Source organism: Rhinichthys klamathensis, unplaced genomic scaffold, assembly GCF_029890125.1.
Source record: "Rhinichthys klamathensis goyatoka isolate OS25496 unplaced genomic scaffold, OSU_Roscu_1.1 h1tg000303l_1, whole genome shotgun sequence".
Taxonomy (NCBI): Eukaryota; Metazoa; Chordata; class Actinopteri; order Cypriniformes; family Leuciscidae; genus Rhinichthys; species Rhinichthys klamathensis.
In genome coordinates this window covers 4,712,501-4,733,939 of record NW_026606822.1, presented here as the reverse complement: position 1 = coordinate 4,733,939, position 21,439 = coordinate 4,712,501, and the positions used below count along the sequence as shown (strand labels likewise).

At 37.9% G+C, this 21,439-nt stretch overlaps 1 protein-coding gene and 1 long non-coding RNA gene across 6 annotated transcripts in view; one reads left to right on the top strand and one right to left on the bottom strand.

Moving 5' to 3' along the window:
- Positions 1-21,439, bottom strand: part of LOC130104159 (uncharacterized) — a 217,174-nt gene that overhangs the window by 30,050 nt on the left and 165,685 nt on the right. The gene's annotated exons all lie outside the window — the stretch shown is intronic.
- Positions 17,688-21,439, top strand: part of slc12a5a (solute carrier family 12 member 5a) — a 115,295-nt gene continuing 111,543 nt past the window's right edge. For all 5 annotated transcript variants that reach the window (XM_056270567.1, XM_056270570.1, XM_056270569.1 and 2 more), the window contains exon 1: positions 17,688-17,757. In XM_056270567.1, coding sequence (XP_056126542.1) covers positions 17,703-17,757 — 55 coding nt within the window. In that variant the 5' untranslated portion in view covers positions 17,688-17,702. The remainder of the gene's footprint in view (positions 17,758-21,439) is intronic.

Genomic DNA, 21,439 nt, shown 5'->3' with positions numbered 1-21,439 from the left:
CTCCCAGTTACATTTAGGATTGATTTTAAAGTATTATTACTGGTATATAAATCATTCAATGGGCTAGGACCTCAATATATTCCAGATATGCTCACTGAATATAAACCCAACAGATCACTCAGATCATTAGGATCACATCAGTTAGAAATACCAAGGGTTCACTCTGAGCATGGAGAGTCTGCTTTTAGCTATTATGCCAGCCGCAGCTGGAACCATCTTCCAGAGGAGATCAGATGTGCTCCTACAGTAGTCACATTCAAAGCCAGACTCAAAACACATCTGTTTAGCTATGCATTTACTGAATGAGCACTGTGCCAATGTTCGTCCGACTGTTTTTACTGTACTTTATTTTATTTTTTATTCTAAACTGTTTTAATTATTTCCTCCTATGTAAATCACTTTGAATTACCATTGTGTATGAAATGTGCTATATAAATAAACTTGCCTTGCCTTGCCTTGCCTTATTGATATTTTGGTGATATTCTTATTGATATTTTGGTGGTATTCGATATTCTTATTGATATTTTGGTGATATTCGATATTCTTATTGATATTTTGGTGATATTCTTATTGATATTTTGGTGATATTTGATATTTTGGTGATATTCTTATTGATATTTTGGTGATATTCTTATTGATATTTTGGTGATGTTCTTATTGATATTTTGGTGATATTCTTATTGATATGTTGGTGATATTCGATATTCTTATTGATATTTTGGTGATATTCGATATTCTTATTGATATTTTGGTGATATTCTTATTGATATTTTGCTAATATTCTTATGGATATTTAGCTGATTTCCGTAGTGTTTTTCAGCAGTAGTAATAGTGATGTTTTTAGTTTGTTAGCAGTGTGTTGTTTATCAGAAAACATTGAAACTGAAGGCTTAAAAGCAATGCTTTCACTTCCGTCTACAGAAATGAGATTTCTGTAAATCCGTCAGCCCTGTGCATGAACTGTAAACAGACTGCCTACCCATTATATAGAGATCACTTTGCACTCAGAGTGGTGTTTTATTCATAAGTGCATTCCTGCCTGTCTATCTTAAAACATAAAGCTGTAAATGTGAAGAAGTGCATTAAATATGTGTGTTTAATATAGCATGCATTCAATGCACTTAAGGCAACGGGTGAGTGCGCCTGCCGAACCCTATTTACACAGAACAGTTTCATAACATTTCCACTAAACCTGTTTCTTCACATGGCCATTTCTGTGGTGGGTGAGAACTGTGCAAATACCAGATTACAGGGTCACAGTCACAGTCCGTCAACACGTCTCTTTCGACACCTGAGGGAAATCAACTGGCCATTCAGTTTACCTGTCTTTAATCCCCATCCTCACAGATCCACGAGTCTGTTACTTATATTTGCTCTTGTTCTCACACATCATGTTCTTTCACTTTCGCATTTCAGTTCATTAAAAATGGCAAAATAACTGCTGAGTTGTGTAAGATTCAGTGCAGAATAGAAACCCAAAGCGATTCCATTGGCCAAAAGAACGTATTTTGGGCTTTACGATTTAAGTCTAAACCAAAGGGTTACAACTAAAAACAAACCAAAAGATTGACTGGACTGAGCTAACCAGTAAGTCTCTGCTGAATCTTTCTCATTTAATGGTCATAAATGAACCTTGTATTCTGTGAAGAAAAGCCTAAATTCAATCTTTTAATCATAAAGAAATCAAATCTCTTCAGAAAATTTGGACTAAACTACTCAATTCATTTGGATTAGTTTTATGATCTCTTTATGAACTTTTTGAAGCGTCAAAGTGGTAGTTGCGTAGCTGTCAATGGAGGGACAGAAATCTCTCAAATTTCATCAAGAAGATCTTTATTTGTGTTCTGAAGATGAGCTAAAGTCTTACGGGTTTGGAACGACATGAGGGTGAGTAAATGATAACAGAATTTAAATTTTTGGGTGAACTAACAACAAATAATCTCAATCATACAGTAATCACATATTTTAATGTTTACACTTATAGTTCTCCCTGTCTGTTGAATTTGACGTCAGAATGGCAAATGCATGTGGTAATGCCATACTATTTTTTTTTTTCAAAACCAATTTTCAGTTGTCTGTTATATTGCATTGTATTGGCTTTGCACATACTGTATATAGGAATATGGAAGAATGGGAATATGTGACAGATAATGGTCAGGCATCTACAGTGGAACTGAATCTTCCATGATGCCGGTCTTTCCAAGCCGAAGCTGTTCCCTCCGGGTGGATCTCGGAGAGAAAGAGCCGCTGCCATCGCAGTGTATCAAACCTCAGCCACATCAGCGTCTTACATTGCAGAGAGAAAAATCAATTTGCTAGCAGGACAATATCCCGTATTTTTATTGCTCTTTCTTTCTGTCTGTCTCTTAGCTTTTGAATGCGAGGCGTCTAAGAGAGGGCTATTGAGCGTAATAGACTTTTCTTTAGCCGCACTCGTCTTCTCTGGGGCCAGTGACTCTGGCTGCGTGTTTTCTATCACAAAGCGGAGCTGATGGCGGTCTCTTATCAGCGAGCCCACAAGGCGCGAGTGCTTTCTGAGACATAAGCTGTGCGTGTGTACCGTACCCTCAGCTACATTTCACACACACACACACACACACACACACATGCCCTCAGAGGCCAGACACTGATATCCAGGCAACATTTAGCCGCTAAACACCAGGCATTCACCCTTACAGTGAAGAAAAAGATCTTCCTTTCCAGTGCAAAAAACAATATGGTGCAGACAAGTTTTACACCTAAACAAATGGAATATACTTCTTATTACTTATTATACTGCTTAGACATTATTAATACAATTATTGAAAATGTATACAATGATGACCATGGACTGTTGAGCAGATGTCTTGTATCAGGCGAGATTGGGCAAAAAGTCCACTTGCAAAACTGCAACAATTAGTATCCTCAATTCCCAAACTAATAAAAAGTGTAATTAAAAGGAAAGCTGACGTGACAGTAACCAATTTTTTTGGAGTGTGTTGCAGCCATCAAAATCAAAATGTGTTTATATTTACAAAATGCAATTAAGTTGTTCAGTGAAAACATTGGAAATCTTTTCTGTGTACATTTGTCAGTTAAATAAAGTTGAAAGAGAACTAACAAATCCAAGATTCTTGATTTTATTGCATTTTACAAAATTCTGAGATTGTATATTAGTTCATATAAAATGTATTTATTAGTATATTAGTTACTTTGATTAGTTCCCTCTGAGGATTAAGGGTATGTATGTAACTACAGTACCAGTAGCTCCTGATTTGCGGTTGGCTGCTGGCATGATGATGTAATAATGGCGTATTCTCAGTGTGTGTGTGTGTTGTGTTCAGAAGCAGATCTGTGTGCAGTGGAGCGGTGTGGCGCTCTGGCATGTGAAAAGCGTAAAGCGCCAGCATCTATCTTCCAGCCATTCTTTTTTCAGAGTATTATTCATTGATGTGCGATCTGTTGTTTCCTCCGGCTATTTATAAACTCGCACAGACCCTCTCAGAAGCAGAGATCTCCAGAGTACCATCACACCTCGCATCACATCCCAAAACTGGGTTAGCAGCCTGAACGTGTTTCCTACAGATTTTGAGAATTTGTGTTGTTGTTGTTGTTCTCATTTTGACTTGTTGTTACTCCGTGATAGAGTGAAATCTGTGTTGTGCAACTCTCACACTCGCCATTTAGTTTCAGTTTAAAGGGTCAGAAAGGTAATTCCTGTTATGGAGAAACTTTTGAACTCTAACAATTTTAATATATATATATATATATATATATATATATATATATATATATATATATATATATATATAAGAATCATATTTTGAACTTAATTATTTTCACAGTGACAAGAAAGTGAACAGGACGTAAATATATAATTATTTTTAATCAAGTTTTATTATATTATATTACATTATATTATATTATATTATATTATATTATTTGTGTTCTATAATATTCATAAGAACCCTAATGGACTTTTTTCAAAAGGCTAACAGGATAGGGAGGGAAAAAAAATAGTTATTTTTTTTAATAAATTTTATATTTTAAGAGTGAACATAAAGTCTTCAAAAATGGTTCTGCATAATAGAATTGTTATTGAGCTCCAGTCTTATGTCATATGTTTTTGTTTAACTTTTTTCCCCCTAGAGTTCTGCTTGTTTGTTTAAACTGAAGTGGTTCATAAAACTTTGGAAAGGTTTCCCCCAATAGAATACAACAAGCATATGCTTCAGTCCCAAAAGGCATTTCTCAAAACTAGAAATATGCGTTACAGCGGCCAATGACGCCCATCTGATGCATATGTAATATGGCAAACAATTACGAAGTAGAGCAGACTGAATGCTTAATTTATTTGTACTATGGAGCTTCTTAAAGTTACATTATGTTTTCAATATGATTCCTCTTTATATGAGCTCTTTGAAAACAAGCTGATTATGACTATTATTGATAATCAGCTCTGTTTAGAGGATATACAGTTCAATAAAAAGCATCATGTATCATCTCTGTGCACTGCTGGGTTGCCAGAACCGTTGAAATTAGTCAGCTGTTAATTCACTTCATGCTAATTAAAGCTGCAAAAGAAAACATAAATGCTTAGCAGGCCAGTGAAGTTATACTGCTTCATTTCAGTCTATCAGAAAACCTGTGAATTGATTTTCATAAAGAGAACAATTCAACTCATAATTCCCACTGATTTTTCTTTCCAGTTCTGCAAGCTTTTGTACAATATAAAGAATTTGATTTACCTCCAATGTTCATTTAAGTCATTAATCTTAATGTTGAGACAATTGAATTGATATTTGTCAAACTATGTGCAGTTTTGGGAAAGCTGGAGTATGCAGGAACTCAATGACTCAGTGAATCAGTTTGTAAGTTCCCAACCGTTCCTCTGAAATAGACAAGCTTACTAAACTCCAGCTTTGTCACCGGTGTCTCATTAGTGCCTGTTCCTCCAGCTGCACCCGCGGGTCCTTATATCCCATGATCCTTCAGTCTTGCACTGGGTGAACGGAGACAGCAGATACACTAGGACATCATGACATGTCATAACAAGAGGAGAGTTTCTGACCTCAGTCTGGCTGCTCGCTGGGAAATCACTTTATATTAATGTGCCTTGAATTAGAGTTTGTTCTTAGCCTCGTTTGCACAGCAGTTTGACCCGAGCAGATGTTCATGTCGACAAACACACGTTCTGCTCTCTGCACATGCAGACTTCATTTCTCTCAGATACACGTTAGACTTTGAGGGGTGGAACTTAGTATCGATACTTGTTTCTTGTACCGTGATGTGTATGTGCGTCACAAGTTTGGAATAATTCAGATTTTTTGGTGTTTTTTTCTCTTTTCCTCATCAATGCTGCATTTATTTGGTTAAAAATACAGTAAAAAAAAGCGTAATATTGTGAAATATTATTATTATTACAAATAACTGTTCCATTTGTATATTTCTAAATGTAATTTATTCCTGTAATGCAAAGCTGAATTTTCAGCATCATTACTCATACATTACTGTCTTTTCAGAAATCATTCTAATATCTTGAAAACAGCTTTTGCTCCTTATTATTGTTGTGGAAGTCATGATACTTTCTTTTGGATTCTTTGATGAATAAATAAATGTCTTTACTGTCACTTTTTATCAATTTAATGTGTCCTTTCGGAATAAAATTGATTCCACAACAGATTGCACAGTAAAACCCCCTCATCCACATTTTTAAATGTGTTTTTTAAAAGACAGTCTTTTGCTAATCTTTGAGCGTCCCGCTGTGAACGTTGCGTTGTTGTTTCAGACTGTCCACTGCCCTACAATGATCTTTAATGATCTTTGGATAAACAGACCAAGGAACTTCGGGACTCACAGACGCTGTTCACAGTCGCTGTTCTTGCCAAAACGCACCGTCCTGCAAATCCCCAGGATCCCTTGTCTTACGCAGTCAATTTTCACTCAGTGGTCCTGTCCTGACGGAGCCCGTGGGTTTTGATTGAGCTGATTTATCGTGACACAGTTTTGTGAGGACTTCTGACATGTTCAAACATGTGGATGTGTTCTCTATACTCTGCACCAGTGCACTAATCTCGTATCTGTCTTCTCTCAATTCCTGAAGCGGTGAACAATATCGTTCAATGTTCATAAATGTCACTGTCTAATTATAGTTTTTTATATTGTTTTATATTGAAATGCAACAAGGAAAGCATTACTATAACTGCTGTCCTGTCCCAGGTGTACAGTATTCAAGCCAATGCGTTACAGAATCTACTGAATGTGTTTAAAACCATCACAGATGTAACAACAAAATACACTCTAAAAAATGCTGGGTTGTTTTAACCAAATTTTGGGTCAAATATAGACAAACTCAGCTGTTGGGTTAAATTTATAAATTGCATTTTTAATCCAACATGTGGGTTTGTCCATATTTAACCCAAAATTGGGTTAAAACAACCCAGCATAAGAATTGGACAGTAATTTAATAGTTGGCGTATGCGGCAGATGCTGAAACATTTTTGTGGCGTTCATATCTTTTCATTCACCACAATATACGGCAGAAATTGTTGGTTCAAAAGTACCAACTAAGAAACTAAACAGTTTATTGTTTTTTGTTTTTTGAAAGATTGGAGATTTGAAAGTGATTTGTTCATATCAGTCAGTTGTGACTTTACACTTTGTCTGCACTTTTGTCTTTGTAAGTTCTCTCTCTTAAAGGCTCCTTGATAAAAATGAAACATCAAATAAACTGTAGGATGGAATAAAACGAGTTTTGCTCGATGGTCCTCGGGGCAATTCATTTCAGCATTTTCTGGGTATCTTCATTGTATTGATTTCTCTGTGTGACCGCAACTCCTTTCATATTTTCAGTGTTTTTATTGAATAAGTGTCTGTCCATTGTGGTTATGTATTATTGGTCAGTTTGATTTGTGACTTAACCTTTACAGATATCTGTGATTGCGAATGGAAAGTCTAATGAAATATAAGTCGTGTTGTACCAGAATCCCATGATCATTTATGTCTCAACCAATTGACCCTATTGTCAATGTGCCTTTCTGCTCACTTATTCTGTGTTTTGTACAGGCACTTTTTTTTGGGGGACGTAAAACTGTAGTTGGCCGCTTTACATGCTGGTGAGGCAGATTATTTTTGTAAGTAAAAGTTTTGGGCCGGAATGAACTGCAATGAACTCCTCTCTTCCCAGTCTGTCAGTAACGCTCAGGGGTGTGTTTCCCAAAAGCATCGTTAGCCAACAGTGGTCACAAGTTCTGTCGTTATCAGCAGTTCAACAAGTCGGTGTTTCTCGAAACCATCGTTCCAACGAACATTCGCAAACAGCATCGCAGAGGTGTGTGTGTGAGCGACAGATCTCGAGCTGTGGTTAGAAGAAGAGTTTCTAGATTGCATGACATGTGGACTTAATAAATCCTTATCTTGAGCAAAATAAGCAAGCTGACATTCAGTGCAACCTGTGTCTTTTATTTAGAATACATACAAATGTCATTTACGTCTTTTAGTTTGTCAAGAGATTTAAAGCATAATTTTTGAAGAGTGTCCGAACATGCTCTACGTAAGCCTATGAATGAATCTAGAAATGAAGCAAAATAACTGAGAAAAATGAGAATTAGTCCTCAGGTGCCATGTCCGTAATTTATAGCAAAACATCTAGCATTAATTCGATCTCAAACAGATTCATTAAAAGAAGTTCCTGTCTCTATGAAGCCTTCTTCTGAAAAGCACACTGTGCTCTGATTGGCCGGCTGGATCAGTGTGTTATGATTGGTCGAGCGCTTCGAGCATGTTTGGGAAATGTCCCGCCCCTTACCATAACCACCAGTTTAACACACTACTAACTAACTCAACCAGGCCCCGCCCCTTTACTCTGCGTATTAATTATGTAAATTAGGAACATTGTGACGTGTTCGTTCCCGGAAGAAAACTCGAGACTACAATGGAGGCGTTTCAGGAGTTCAGAAACACTGACACTGATATAGAGAATAATCAGATCTTTTTCATGCTCAAACAGCAACATTACTTACTGAAGAAAGGTTGAAAATATAAAAAAGCATAATAGGACATAATAGGTCTCACAGTTCAGCACATGCTTTCCATACTCAGCTGTCTGTCACTGACTTGTGTACTAGGGTTGTGTGTATATTTCACGAGGTGACTCGACATCTCAGAAGCGTTTTAAGGGTGTCATACCTCACAGGTGTAGCCGACTTCAACAACGCTGTTTTTGAGTTTCTGCCACGTTTATAATGTTCCCTGCCAATCCTCTGGTGCTGTTAAACTCACTGCTATTTTGTGTTATTGTCAAATTGTTTTGTCATGGCGCTGGGCATTTAGACTGGTTGAGAAAACGCTTTACTCGGCTGCACTAAAAACCACTTCAATATGTCGCAGTTAATAAGAAAGGCCAATGTAGCATAGAATTACATCTAATGGGCAGCGGTAATGAGTTTGCCTTTTATAGCGCCCTGTTTGCTAAATGAATACATATATGTCAAAGACAAATGGGGAGCACTTTATAGTGTCCGTGTTCCAAATGTAATTAAATACAAAAACAATAATGATAACAAAATGCATTTACACTCACAATGGAAAAAAAAAACCATCATTATAGGTCTTTTCTTTTGGAAGCCTAAAGGAATATTCACCCACAAATTATAAAAAGAAGTACTTCAGTTATTATTGTAGTATATATTCATATTTTTATATTTAAATTGTATTATTTCAGTTTTATCAGTTTATTATTCATTAGTTTGGTTATTTTTATTTCAGTTTTAGTTTTATTCATTCGAGTTCTTCCGCTTAAACATATTTTATTTCATTTGGTTGGCAAGGAAACATTTCTAATTCGTATACGTTTTTAAATGAACCTTTTTGGTAACACTTTACTTGAAGGGGTGTGCATAATACTGACATGACACCTTCATAACCATGACATGGCATATGTTATGAATATGAAGTAGGGTTTATGCATGTTTATGACAACTGTCATTAAGTGTCCTTCGCTCAATAATGACATTTTGAATGCAAATATGACATTGTTTAAGATGTCTTTGTTATGACATCTTGACATAAACCATAACATCATAACCTGTCAGTGTATTTGTCATGACAACTTGACATTAAATTAAGTTAAACTGTCATGTGGTTGGTTTTGACATTGGCTTCATAAGGCCATTATAGCTGTGTCATGAATATTTTTCGTGACCTCAACTACAGTGGTACAAATTGAATTTGTCATTAAAAAGTTATAATGGCCTCATGACAGCCAATGTCAAAACCAACCACCTGACAGTTTAATGTAATGTTAACCAATAAAGCTAAGTGGTTTCTTAAGTTTGATAATTAATCTGCTATGTCATGTTTATGACAGGTTGTGTTGTCTTAGTAATGTCAAGTTGTCATGACAAAGACACTGACAGGTTATGATGTATTGGTTTATGTCAAGGTGTCATAACAAAGACATCTCAAACAATGTCATATTTGCATTAAAAATGTCATAATTGAGCGAATGACAGTTGTCACAAACATGCATACAACTTCCTTCATATTCATAACATATGTCATGTCATGATTACGAAGGTGTCATGTTAGTCTTATGCACACCCCTTCAAGTAAAGTGTTACCACATTTTTCGTCTAATATATCTGTTTTCAGATAGTTGCCAAGGCAACATTTATTATGGCACTTCTATAAGTTTACTTTTCTGTACATTTGTTCTGTGCAGTTTATATAATTTTAGTTTTAATAGACTATTTGTTGCTATAATTCAAATTCTTTGAAGAGGCTATGAGGATTTAATTCGTCACACTTTAGCCCTTAATCGAAGCCGAAATCATCCTTTTTTTTTCTGCCAATATGCTCCGCTAAACTCCATAGTAATTTCTCGCACTGCTGTGCAATTTATTTGCAGTCAAACTGTGACTTCTGGTCACAAAAATCCGTCGGTTTACTCTACTGTCATAATATTTGCACTTGCGTCTGATCTGGTACACTTACACACTGACTGCGAGCCGCTCGTCCGTGCCCTATATTTCCACATCTGAGTTTGTGAGACAGATATTTGCCCTCCTTTCTGGCACCTTGGGGGAAAAGGTTTCACAATGCTTGGTACGGCTCCAATTTAATAGCCAAACACAGTAATTGTACAAATAGCTGCTTGCAATGCGTCCTAATGCATAGGGCGACTGGAAAAGAAGCGTTCAAGAGATGTTTAGTGTAATTAGCAAATAACATGTTTGGATGAGCGAGAGTAGAGTCATAGCCCGATGCAAGTGAACACCCTACAGCTGGTCTCTTTGGGTTTCTTGATGCATTTGCTGTACAATTTGTGTGTGCGTGAGCGTAAGATGGGTCAAAATGCCTGCGTCCGACAGGTTAGACTGCTTGTCTGAACAGGAGCTCCATTTGCATGGATATCTGAGTGTCTATAATGACTACACATCCCCCCTAAGCTCAGGACCAGAAATGGCCTTAAGTACAGCGCTGCATGCAAATGCCATATGCAAATACAGGTTCATTAGATCTTCCGCGATTCCTCTGCTCACAATTTAGTTTTTTTTTCTCCTGGAGTATGTCTTTTCCTTGCCCTCTTTTCTGTAGAGGGGGAAAATGGGTCAATTCACACACCGTTGTCTATTTCCAGCCTGAGAAAACTCACACAAATGGAAACAAATAATGTTCAACAGATATAGATAGAACTGACATTTTAGTGCCTGTCTGCATCGTTGAATAAGGGTATAGCAATTTCTTGTGTTTTTTTAACTCGATAAATAACAAGTCATGAAATCAAAATTGGCCCTCATATTGTTCTGATTTTATTCTGCATGATTCATCAATGCAGTTAATCCAAAAAAGACAAATGTGTGTTTGTTATTAAAATTATCAATCTTTAAATACTTTATGTTTGTGTATTATAATGGAGATTTGTAAGAAGAACAATTTAAGAGGATTGCATTCTCATGTTGACTTAGTGTCTTTTTCAAGTTAAAATACTTTCTCCTATTCTACTTTTGTTTCGAGTCAGCTATAAATAGCCGTTTCTGAAAAGTGAAAAGTTGCTGTCTGAACAATTGCAGATATAGTGCTTGCACAGGTCGTGCATCTGAAATCTTACTTTTAATCGACCACTGAGATGTCAGCACTCTTTTCCTGCACTGCCAGGATGTGTCGGACTCTTGTTGCATCCAGATTCCCAATGCTGCTCATCAACTCTCGCCCCAGAGGTTTTCAGGAAGAAAAGAAATCCACAATTGTTCTGTCAAGTTCACTTTTAAACGAATCACCAGCTCAGCATACATCTCCAGTATCTGCACCACCAGGCCTGGAAGAAGCTTTTCTCCAGCACTGATGGCTGTTCGTTGTTGCTCGTGAGATGAAGAGAGAGATGGAGATTCGATTCCCCTTGATTTTGATCGCTGTCTAATAGGTACACAAAGCAGCGTCGGCTATGTTGTAGCTCTCCATCTGGACTTTGATCTCTTTGAGAGGCCGAGGCCTGAAGAAAGGATCCGGCGCTCTTTTGATGATGATGCTCTGGACCGCTTTGCCTCGGAAGAGATGAATTGAACTTGGAGCAGCTGTTTTTGCTGTCAGCGCCTCCAGGTACTCACTCCAGTTGCTTTGGAGAAAGACGCATTTATGAAGTCATGGCATAAATGATCTGTGGGTACATTAAATTTGCAGGACTCTCTTCAGCACGAGGTGGAAGTAATGAAACGGAGTCCTTGCCACGTGCAAAGCACTTACACATGCCTATATGAGATACTCCGACATTTACCAAGCATGGATTGCCAATCCTCGGCAACTCGAGGGTATGATTAGATTTGTTAGTGAAAGGGAGGGACAATTTCTGTGCAGTCAGTTCAGAGGAAACAATTTGAGCTGCAGAATGATCTCCATCATTCGATTGAACTCGCCGATAGGTAAGCAGGCAGACAGCTAGAAAAAAGATTGAGTCGAATCAACAAATCTGATGCCGTTTTCACATCGAACTTCTCTCCAACAAATCACAGTCCTTCGGCATCCTTAACCCAGTGTCTCTGGGTGTGTGCAATTGCCTAATGAGTCCTTTTAAAGGTTAATGAAGGGGGTTGTGCTCCAGGTCTGAAACATTATCAGACTTTGAGTACTAAGCGAGTGAAGCTCAGATGAATCTAATGAAGAGGAAAGTCATTAGGAGAGAAGCGATCACGCTGCGTGCTCTCCGTTCCTCAGATGTGATAGCGGGGGCCGTGATGGACGATTGTTTGCTGCTTTATCACACTTTGTTTGTTTGATTTCCCAGGGCCGCAGCTTCACCGCTCAAGGGTAGGTGGGCATTGAGCGACTCCTCGCCATGCGCACGCGTACACAAGTGGTCAACCTCCTCCTCTTTAGCTCTAATCCAGTTTCCACACGAGATGGCCGCCCATCCTTTCGGTATTTCGAGTGTTTGTTCATTAAGGAACAGCCTCGAGCCCTAATATGGCAGCTATTCAGCCCAGACCTCCTTAGTCATCGACATCAGAGAAACTCATCACAGAAAGGATAGATCGTACCCTCAGCGTTTATTGTTGTCTCCTATAAAGATTGGCCGCGAAGGTTGTTTCAATCACCAAGGTTTTTTTTACATCAGCATGTGCACCAATGCACTGCAAAGAGCTTTTGACCCTCCTGGCATTGCATTGATGCTTCTAGGTTGTATATTTAGGCTGGATGTTGCATAGTTGTTGTTTTTTTTAATGTTGCTGTCATTTTGACTGGAATGGATGGGTGTATAAGGGCATATAATAAATGTAGTAGGGCTGTAATGGTTCTCAGTTGATCCGTGATCAGTACAGACCAGGCCCAATGGTTCGGCACGCATGTGATTCATGGATTAATTGCAAAGTTTAACCATCATAGAGGGAAAGTAAACACCAGATTGATTCCTCTTTTGCATCTTACTCTTGAATGGACACATACACACAAAATTATGCTAAAAATCCTGTCTTGGCTAGTATTCACGTAAGCACAGCCGGTTATGTCTTAAGTGAACGTGAACAATTGAGAAAGAAATCAGATGCGTATCATTGTATTGGATCCGTGCATTAGCTCTTAAAGTGACAGCAGCTTATAAATTCCTGCTGATGTTTATATCATTAATGTTAAACACAAAACAAAAGATTGCTTTAACATCTATATTTACTGTATACAGTTAACACTATGCAGTGTTATTTTACATTAAATTATTTCATTTCCGTTCCTGAATAATACTGTTATTATTATTAATGTTACCTTATATTGTATTTATCTGCTTATAATTAGTGTATTTGTTCTTGCTTCTTTACTGACCATTCACTTATCTTTAATAATGTTTAAACTTTTTTTGAAAAAAGATCTGATCCGTGCCTCAAAACCCATAATATTATCCGAACCGTGAGTTTTTTGATCTGTTGCACCACTAAAATAAAGATCTTTCTGGCCATTTTTATTTGTCAAGCTTTACAGTTATTTCAAGAATTCCAATGATTGTTCTCCCAAATCAGCGTCTAAATTCTTCCGACTGTCTGGATCTGCGTATACGTGAATACGCGTGGTCTTATTCACTGAACTGTCTTTCTGACTTAAACACATTCAGAACCAACATTCAGGGATTGTGACTTAATGCCGCAGGGCACTCAGATGTGTAAATGGCATCATGTAACAGGCCTGTGCCATTGCTCTGTCACTGTGTGTGTGTGTGTGTGTGTGTGTGTACCACCACTGAGCTTTAGCTGCCCGACCACCCCAGCTGTGTAACAACGCCACCTGATCCTGCCCTGCTTTGTGTACAACAACTCTCTCTATTGACCCACAATCGTCAGTGGTTGGTTAGGCCCTGGGGGAAGACATCCTCACCTGGAGCACTGCTCTTCTCTAGCTTGTTCTGTCACAGATGTCTTTGGGTATGTCACTTTATATTTGTCTTGATTGGTTATCCACCTAGCAGATAAGGACCTGAGCTGCCAGCCTATTAGATGAATGAAACTGGCGGCTGCACGGCCAAAAAAAGTCGCTGTTTGGATTTAAATAGGCAAACGCTTAAGAATCAATGATTGGATCATTATTGCAGTGATTATTATGTTTCTAGCATGTTATATGATTGGCAACGGTTCTTCTAACCCTAAGTGATGGAGTGTGTAGCTTTTCATTTCTTAAACACATCATGGCCATATTCCAGGAGGACAATGTCAAGATGCATCAGGCTCAGATTGTGAAAGAATGGTTGGGAGGAGCATGAAGAATCATTTTCACACATGAATTGGCACAGACCTTAAATTCATTGAAAGTCTTTGGGATGTGCTGGAGGAGACTTTACAGAGTGCTGGACTCTTGCATTGTCAATACAAGACCTCGACCAAAAACTGATGCACCTCTTGATGGAAATAAATGTTGTGATGTTATTTCCATCAAGAGGTGCACACATTTTTGGTCAATATCTTGTCCTGTATTTATATTATTCAAAATATTTAGATTATGGTTTTTAGCCTTTGTTGGCACTATTTTTGTCCGCCGCGAAGTAAAAATTGAACGTCCAGCAAATTTGCTTTAAATGTGCTGTAGATTGACAAGTATCACTGGTCAACTTCAAGTGCATAACGTACATAATCATATAGTGTTAAATAACCACTATTGCTATTGCAAAATGTGTGCTCCGGACTTGATCAAACTGTTCTGATAGGTAAAAATCTAGTATAAACACACAGAAATATGTCATGAGATGTGTTTTCTGTGTACAGTGCATGTCTCTTCTCCATCCCTGTTGAGGCGTCCACTTGGTTTGTGCGCTGCCTGTATAGTAGAGGTGCGTTCAGGAGAGCCGAGCGCTGACAGCTTTTGTAATTGAGTGCTTACAGGTCACAGACCATTTCAGACGTGAGCTCTCCTCCCCGCGACAGAGTCTTCCTGACAGCTCTTATCCCAAAAATAGCCCCATTCCAGCTGAGTTGGCCCGAGTGGCTTGTCTTGCATGGTGGCGTGAATTGAGAAGAAGAGGCACGCGTCGTTTTGAGAGTGTCACAACAGGGCGCTTCATAAACCTCCATCAGACAGTCCTTCTGTGCTTGTGATCTCATTTAACAGAGGTGTTTCACACTCTCCAGAGCCATACATTTATATGAATGTGTTGCAAATCAAGTGTTTTGTAATCAAGTCAAGTCACCTTTATTTTTATAGGCAGCTTTACAGTTACTTTAATGATTTAATGATGCAAACAGAGTTCAATCCGGCTGTAAGGCAGCTCTAAAAAGAAAAGAAAAGTGTCATTGTTCCTGAAGTCAGTTCAGTGTTGATTCAGTTCCGTTGTAAAGATCATCAATTATTAAATTAGTTCACTTCGCCTATAAAGCAGCTCTGCAGAAAGCATGATGTTGTCGTCCAACTCGGTTCATTTCTCATCAAATATTGTCCTTGCAGTCAGATCAATAGTATTGTTGAGGATTAAGTATTAATATTGGTGATGATGTTATGGCACCCTGAGAATTGCGAAAAAGTGAAAAACACTTTTTTTCAGTTCAAATTAAGTGATTTATGAGTTTGACACATACAGTTTGCAGTAGCATTGTATTTTGCCTCATTTAAAAAAAAAAAAAAAAATCTACTTTTAAAATAAATGTGGTGTTGTTTTTAGTACAAAGATCCTTTTTATTTTTGTAATTTTATTATTTATATATAAATACAGACTTGTATTAAAGCGTGATTTAAATTGACAGTATTTTTTATTCTTGACGCCATCACAAATGTTACTTTTTTTGTGCACAAATACGATATATTATGAATGCAATGTAAAATAAGAGGATTTGCTCTAAGTTGTAACAGCTTTTCGCAGTGTGTTTTTGTGAAGTTTCTTTTTTAATAGTTTAACCAAACCGAAAAACAATCCTAAAGCACTAAAAAATAAACGGGCATCATGAATATGGATCCATCTCCTACTGTAGAAAATGAGTAATGCCGATTACCCTGGTGACTTGACTGAAATCACCTGAGATTAACAAGACAGGTGATCTCGTTACTGCTTCAATTTCAGTCTCATTCTCACTTCGGTGACATCGGGACCCAACGTATACACAAATGCTTGAGACGTATAAGCTTGCATCCGAATGAGAGATTTTGTGCCGTTCCAGTGGATGGTGTGAGATCCCTGTAGATATTAGAAATCATTTATAAGTGTGTGTGTGTGTGTGTGTGTGTGTGTGTGTGTGTGTGTGTGTGTGTGTGTGTGTGTGTGTGTGTGTGTGTGTGTGTGTGTGTGTGTGTGTGTGTGTGTGTGTGTGTGTGTGTGTGTGTGTGTGTGTGTGTGTGTGTGTGTGTGTGTGTGTGTGTGTGTGTGGTAATTGGAAATAATCCCCTCCGTCTACACCGGGGGCGTCCGCTTCTCATGTAGACGCATTAATGTCTTTCAAAAGCATGTGAATTGTTTTTGTGACTCGTGGCGAAATGCATTTTTCTTTCTCTCAGCGTCCTTCAGTGCCGCGTAATTCGGTCACTTAATAGATTTTGTGTAACTGCAGGCTACCTGGAATCTGATTCTGAACCGTGCATCTGTTCTCCAGCTAGACGATCCAAACGCATCAGCTGGGAGAATCTGAATGGAGCGTTTGGATAAAAGACTCCAGCTTGCGCCTGTGTCCGTTCCTTTCTTTCCTTCTATCTCCATTTTCCACTCTATTCTTTCCCGTCTCCACGTCTCTGTTTGCTCTGAGCCTCCAATGATGTGAGCCCGCTGATCGCATTGATTATGTTTTACAAAACAAATTTGCAGGCACAGAATGCAGTTATTTGATGACATGAGTGGCTGAAAGAGGATTTTGACCAACCTACAGTTGGAAACAACCAATAGATGAATGATTCCTCAGGAGAGGTGTGTGTGTGTGTGTGTGTGTGTGTGTGTGTGTGTGTGTGTGTGTGTGTGTGTGTGTGTGTGTGTGTGTGTGTGTGTGTGTGTGTGTGTGTGTGTGTGTGTGTGTGTGTGTGTGTGTGTGTGTGTGTGTGTGTGTGTGTGTGTGTTTACTTTACTAAGTGATCAGACTTAAGGTTTTCACGATAAAATCCATCAGGTGGAAAAATCCAACAATGAAATCTTACAATGGAGGGACTCAGGCCAGAATATCACAGAGACTTGACTTTTTTATTAGAGACTGTGTGTTTGAAAACACATAGCTGTGTGCTTAAATCACTCTGCTTACCTAGACAACTGCATGTTTTTATTTTAATTTGACTACTTTTGTGTTAGCATTGTGTCAGCCACTACACTGAACGTATGCAGGAGAGCGTGTGTGCACGGATACCCATGTGCATGAGCGAGTGTGTGGGAGAAAGAGAGAGAGAGAGCATGTTCAATCATCCAGTAAACTCCAGTCGCTCTGAGCTGTCGTATCCTCCTCCTACGAGAGAGAGAGAGTGAGAGAGAGAGAGAGAGAGAGAGAGAGAGAGAGAGAGAGAGAGAGAGAGAGAGAGAGAGAGAGAGAGAGAGAGAGAGAGAGAGAGAGAGAGAGTCACGCTACAGCCAAGAGAGGAGAGGAGAGCGCGAGAAGAAGAGAATCAGAGGAGAAAAACGCGCATCTCTCGATTCGTTGGCCGGTGATTTCCTCACAGCTCTCGGCAGGGGAAGGAAGGTGGGCAAATCAGTCCATCTTTTTCTCACACATCTCCTCGTTTGGCCATTGTTCTGCTTTTCTCCTCTGAGCGGAGAAGAGTTTTAGGGGAGCGAGGGCATTTGGAGAGGCAGGATGGTCAACAACCTGACCGAATGCGAGGAGGCAGAGGGGGCCGCCAACAGCCAGGGTGAGTGGAGGAATCTCTCTCACACACACACACACACACGCTGCCACGGGATGGTCAGTACGGGTGGAGGGAGGGTTCGAGCCTCGGGTTGCTGGCCATGACAGGTCCTCTCCTGTATATGCATGGCTGCTGTGAGTGGAATAGTAATAGGCTGTTATAGTTGTGTCTGTACATGTAGAGACGGTTTGTTTTCGAGCGTGGCACACAGAAGCAGAACGCTTCGGTGGAAGGGGAACCTCTCTGCCGTCACACACTGGCTCATGCTCTAAGAACTCCTCGTAGATGCCGTCGTAAAATTTTACACTGTCTCACTGTTTTTAACCTGATTCTATAAGGTAGCATTCAGTGCTGTGGGTCTTTAAGTTTAAGCTGTTTATGGAATATTTGTTTTATTATATTTATATTAATATTGCGTAATATATTATTGTTATTTAATATTATTATTTAATCCTTGTCACTTTAATAGTCAAGTAGAAGAGTGCTGTGACATTTTTTATTTTATTGTTATTATAAAAATTATTATTATTGTTAATAATTTAGTTAAATATTTTATCCTTGCCACTTTAGAGGTGTTGAATAGGAAAGTTCTGTTTTTCTAATTTATTTTATTACTTTTCATTTTAATTAAATTTTCATATTTTATGTAAAAAAAAAAAAAAATCCTTCATTTCTCCAGTATGAAGGACTCCAGCAGAAGAGAGCCGTGACTTTTACTGCTGTATAATCTCATCTATCATGTCGACATTGCATAAGTCTCCATCTCTGTAACAGTTTCTTTGCCCGTGACACTCAGACATTTGCTGCTCCCATCCTTAGACAATGAAATGTCATGCAATTACATTTGGATTTCACTCAGTTATGCTCGTTTTCATCAGACGTGGATATCCGATCAGTGTGTTTAACAGGCGTCAGCAGCTGTTGGTGTGTGTTTAGACTCTTTGATCTTATCAGGAGCCAGTTCTTCACACAGCACATACATCACACACTGTGTTTAATGTCATTTCCCTACACTGTTTTCATCCTCTATAGCATTGGATTATTGTTCAGTCTACATTTAGTGCACCTGCTTTTGTTGCCACAGATTTGTGCATTTTAGGTCCACGTAATACCCTATAAACCCAAACCCAGAATCTGCTCCAGGTATGTGGATGTTCTGCTGTCCGTGGTGCTGAATCACTTATAGCCCTGCCTAGCGCTGTCCAGGGTCCTGATTTATCTCTTTCATTACAAGCTGAGGCGGATTATCAGGAGATTTAGGCGAGCATCTCGCTGTCCCACTACACTAAGATGAAAGGCATCCGTCCTCCAGATGCGTTCTGCGTCATCCGCTTCAGCATATTCATGAGATGCCGCTCTGTTAATTATTTGCAGGAGGGTTTGTTCCAGGCTTGAATGGCAAAGAATTTATTTAGCAGGGTGTACATGCTGATAAAAAAGAACACACATATATATATATATATATATATATTAGGGCTGTCAAATGATTAATTGTGATTAATCACATCCAAAATAAAAGTTTTTTTTACATAATATATGTGGGTGCACTGTGTATAATTATTTTATATATATAAATACACACACATGCTTGTATATATTTAAGAAATATTTTCGTGTATATACTGTATATAGATTTAGATATAATTTATATTATATATAAATATAAATATTTTATATATAAATAATATTTTTTTCTTAAATATACATGCATGTGTGTGTATTTATATATATACAAAATAATTATACACAGTGCACCCACATATATTATGTAAAAAAAACTTTTATTTTGTATTTTATTAATCATTTGACAGCCCTAATATATATATATATATTTTTTTTTAAAGAAGTCTCTTATCGGCAAATTAGACTGATTTCTGAAGGATCATGTGACTGAAGACTGGAGTTGTAATATATTCAAATAGAGAATGGTTATTTAAAATTGTAATAATATTTCACAAAATTACAGTTTTTACTGTATTTTTGATCAAATAAATGCAGCCTTGGTGAGCAGAAGGGACTTCTTTTAAAAACATTTAAAAAATCTTAATTATTCAAAACTTTTGATTGGTAGTGTGTGTATATTTTTAATTCTATTTATTTATTTATTATATGTAATTTTATATTATTTATTAGTATCATATATAATATTTATTATATATTTAGAAACTTTTATGATAATTCAAATAATTGATTTGACAGTACTAATATTTATATAATAGAATTTATTTGTTTGTTTGTTTGTTTGTTTTGAGAAATAAAGATAGGCCATGCTTTTTGCATTTTAGTACAGTGGGAACTCTGTATTGGCCTATTAGCATCTATAAGCAAAACAATTTTTTATTATTATTTATTATTCCAGTAGGACTCCCGACCTGTCGCTATGAGGTTGTGTTCACTGACGTGTGACTTTTAGTGCTCTGTAATCTCATCTATCCAGTCGGCATTGCATAAATCTTCATCACTGTCACGGTAACAATAGTGGCTCTTCACTGAGGGAACGCAACAGGGGTTTGCTGCTCCCCTCCTACAGCTCTGGACATAAACATATATTTACACTCAGCTAGATTGAATTAGTGCATGCACAGTTGTATATATATTTAAAATGCATTTTCCCTATGCAACTGCATATCAACACCCCGGCAACCCCCCACAACACCTCAGCATCTTTCCAGTGAGAGTGATTTTCCTTATAAAATATACAAATCTGGTTTTAGTGATTATGTTTCTCTTTTCATCACTTGACCTTCCCCTGTGAAGCTGCAGTCTGTGCTTATCAACGGAGCGATACACTGGAGGATATCAGAGATAGACAGAGGACGTGGCTCTGAGAGGGACTGTGGATGAGTCTTTCAGAGATAAGAGGTTATTGTGCTGGATTGTACAGTGACACAGGGATGATCAGTCACTGTTTTACAGTGTGAACTGGGATGATTAATGCTGCTGTCATGCAGTGATGTAGATGCTGCGGTCTTGTGTCTTATGAAGGTCTGTAGCTCTGCTCCAAAACCAATCTTTGAAGGCATTTTCATGCAACAGGTGACATTATGATTTAGATGCTTTTGGTCGATGAGAGGCTTTCATTACTGTTGGAGTTTCCCTTCAGTTGTGTTTGTTTGGATTGCAATAGGCTTTATGCACAGCTGCACTACTTCCTGAACTTCAGCCAGCCCTTTGTTTCCTGTCTGCCATTATTGGACAAACTGATTAATCCAGGTGTGCCTGATTATTGTTACTGAGGCCAGGCACACCTGAATTAATTAGTTTGTCCAATAATGGCAGACAGGAAACAAAGGAGCTGGCTGAAGTTCAGGAAGTAGTGAAGCTGTGCATAAAGCCAATTGTTTTGCTTGCAAAAGTTTGGGGTCAGTACAATTTTTTTTTTTTTATGTTTTTGAAAAAAGAGGCTCAGCAAGGCTGCATTTATTTGATTAAAAATACACAAAAAACAGATGTATTGTGAAATATTTTTACAATTTCAAATTTCTGTGTTCTATGTGAATTTATTTTAAAATACTGTTGAATTTTCAGCATCATTATGTCTTCAGTGCCACATGATCCTTCAGAAATCATTCTTATATGAAGAAACATTTCTGATTATCAATGTTGAAAACAGTTGTGCTGCTCCATATTTTTGTGTCTTTGCATATTAATGCATTGTTGCTGAATAAAAGTATTAATTTCTTTT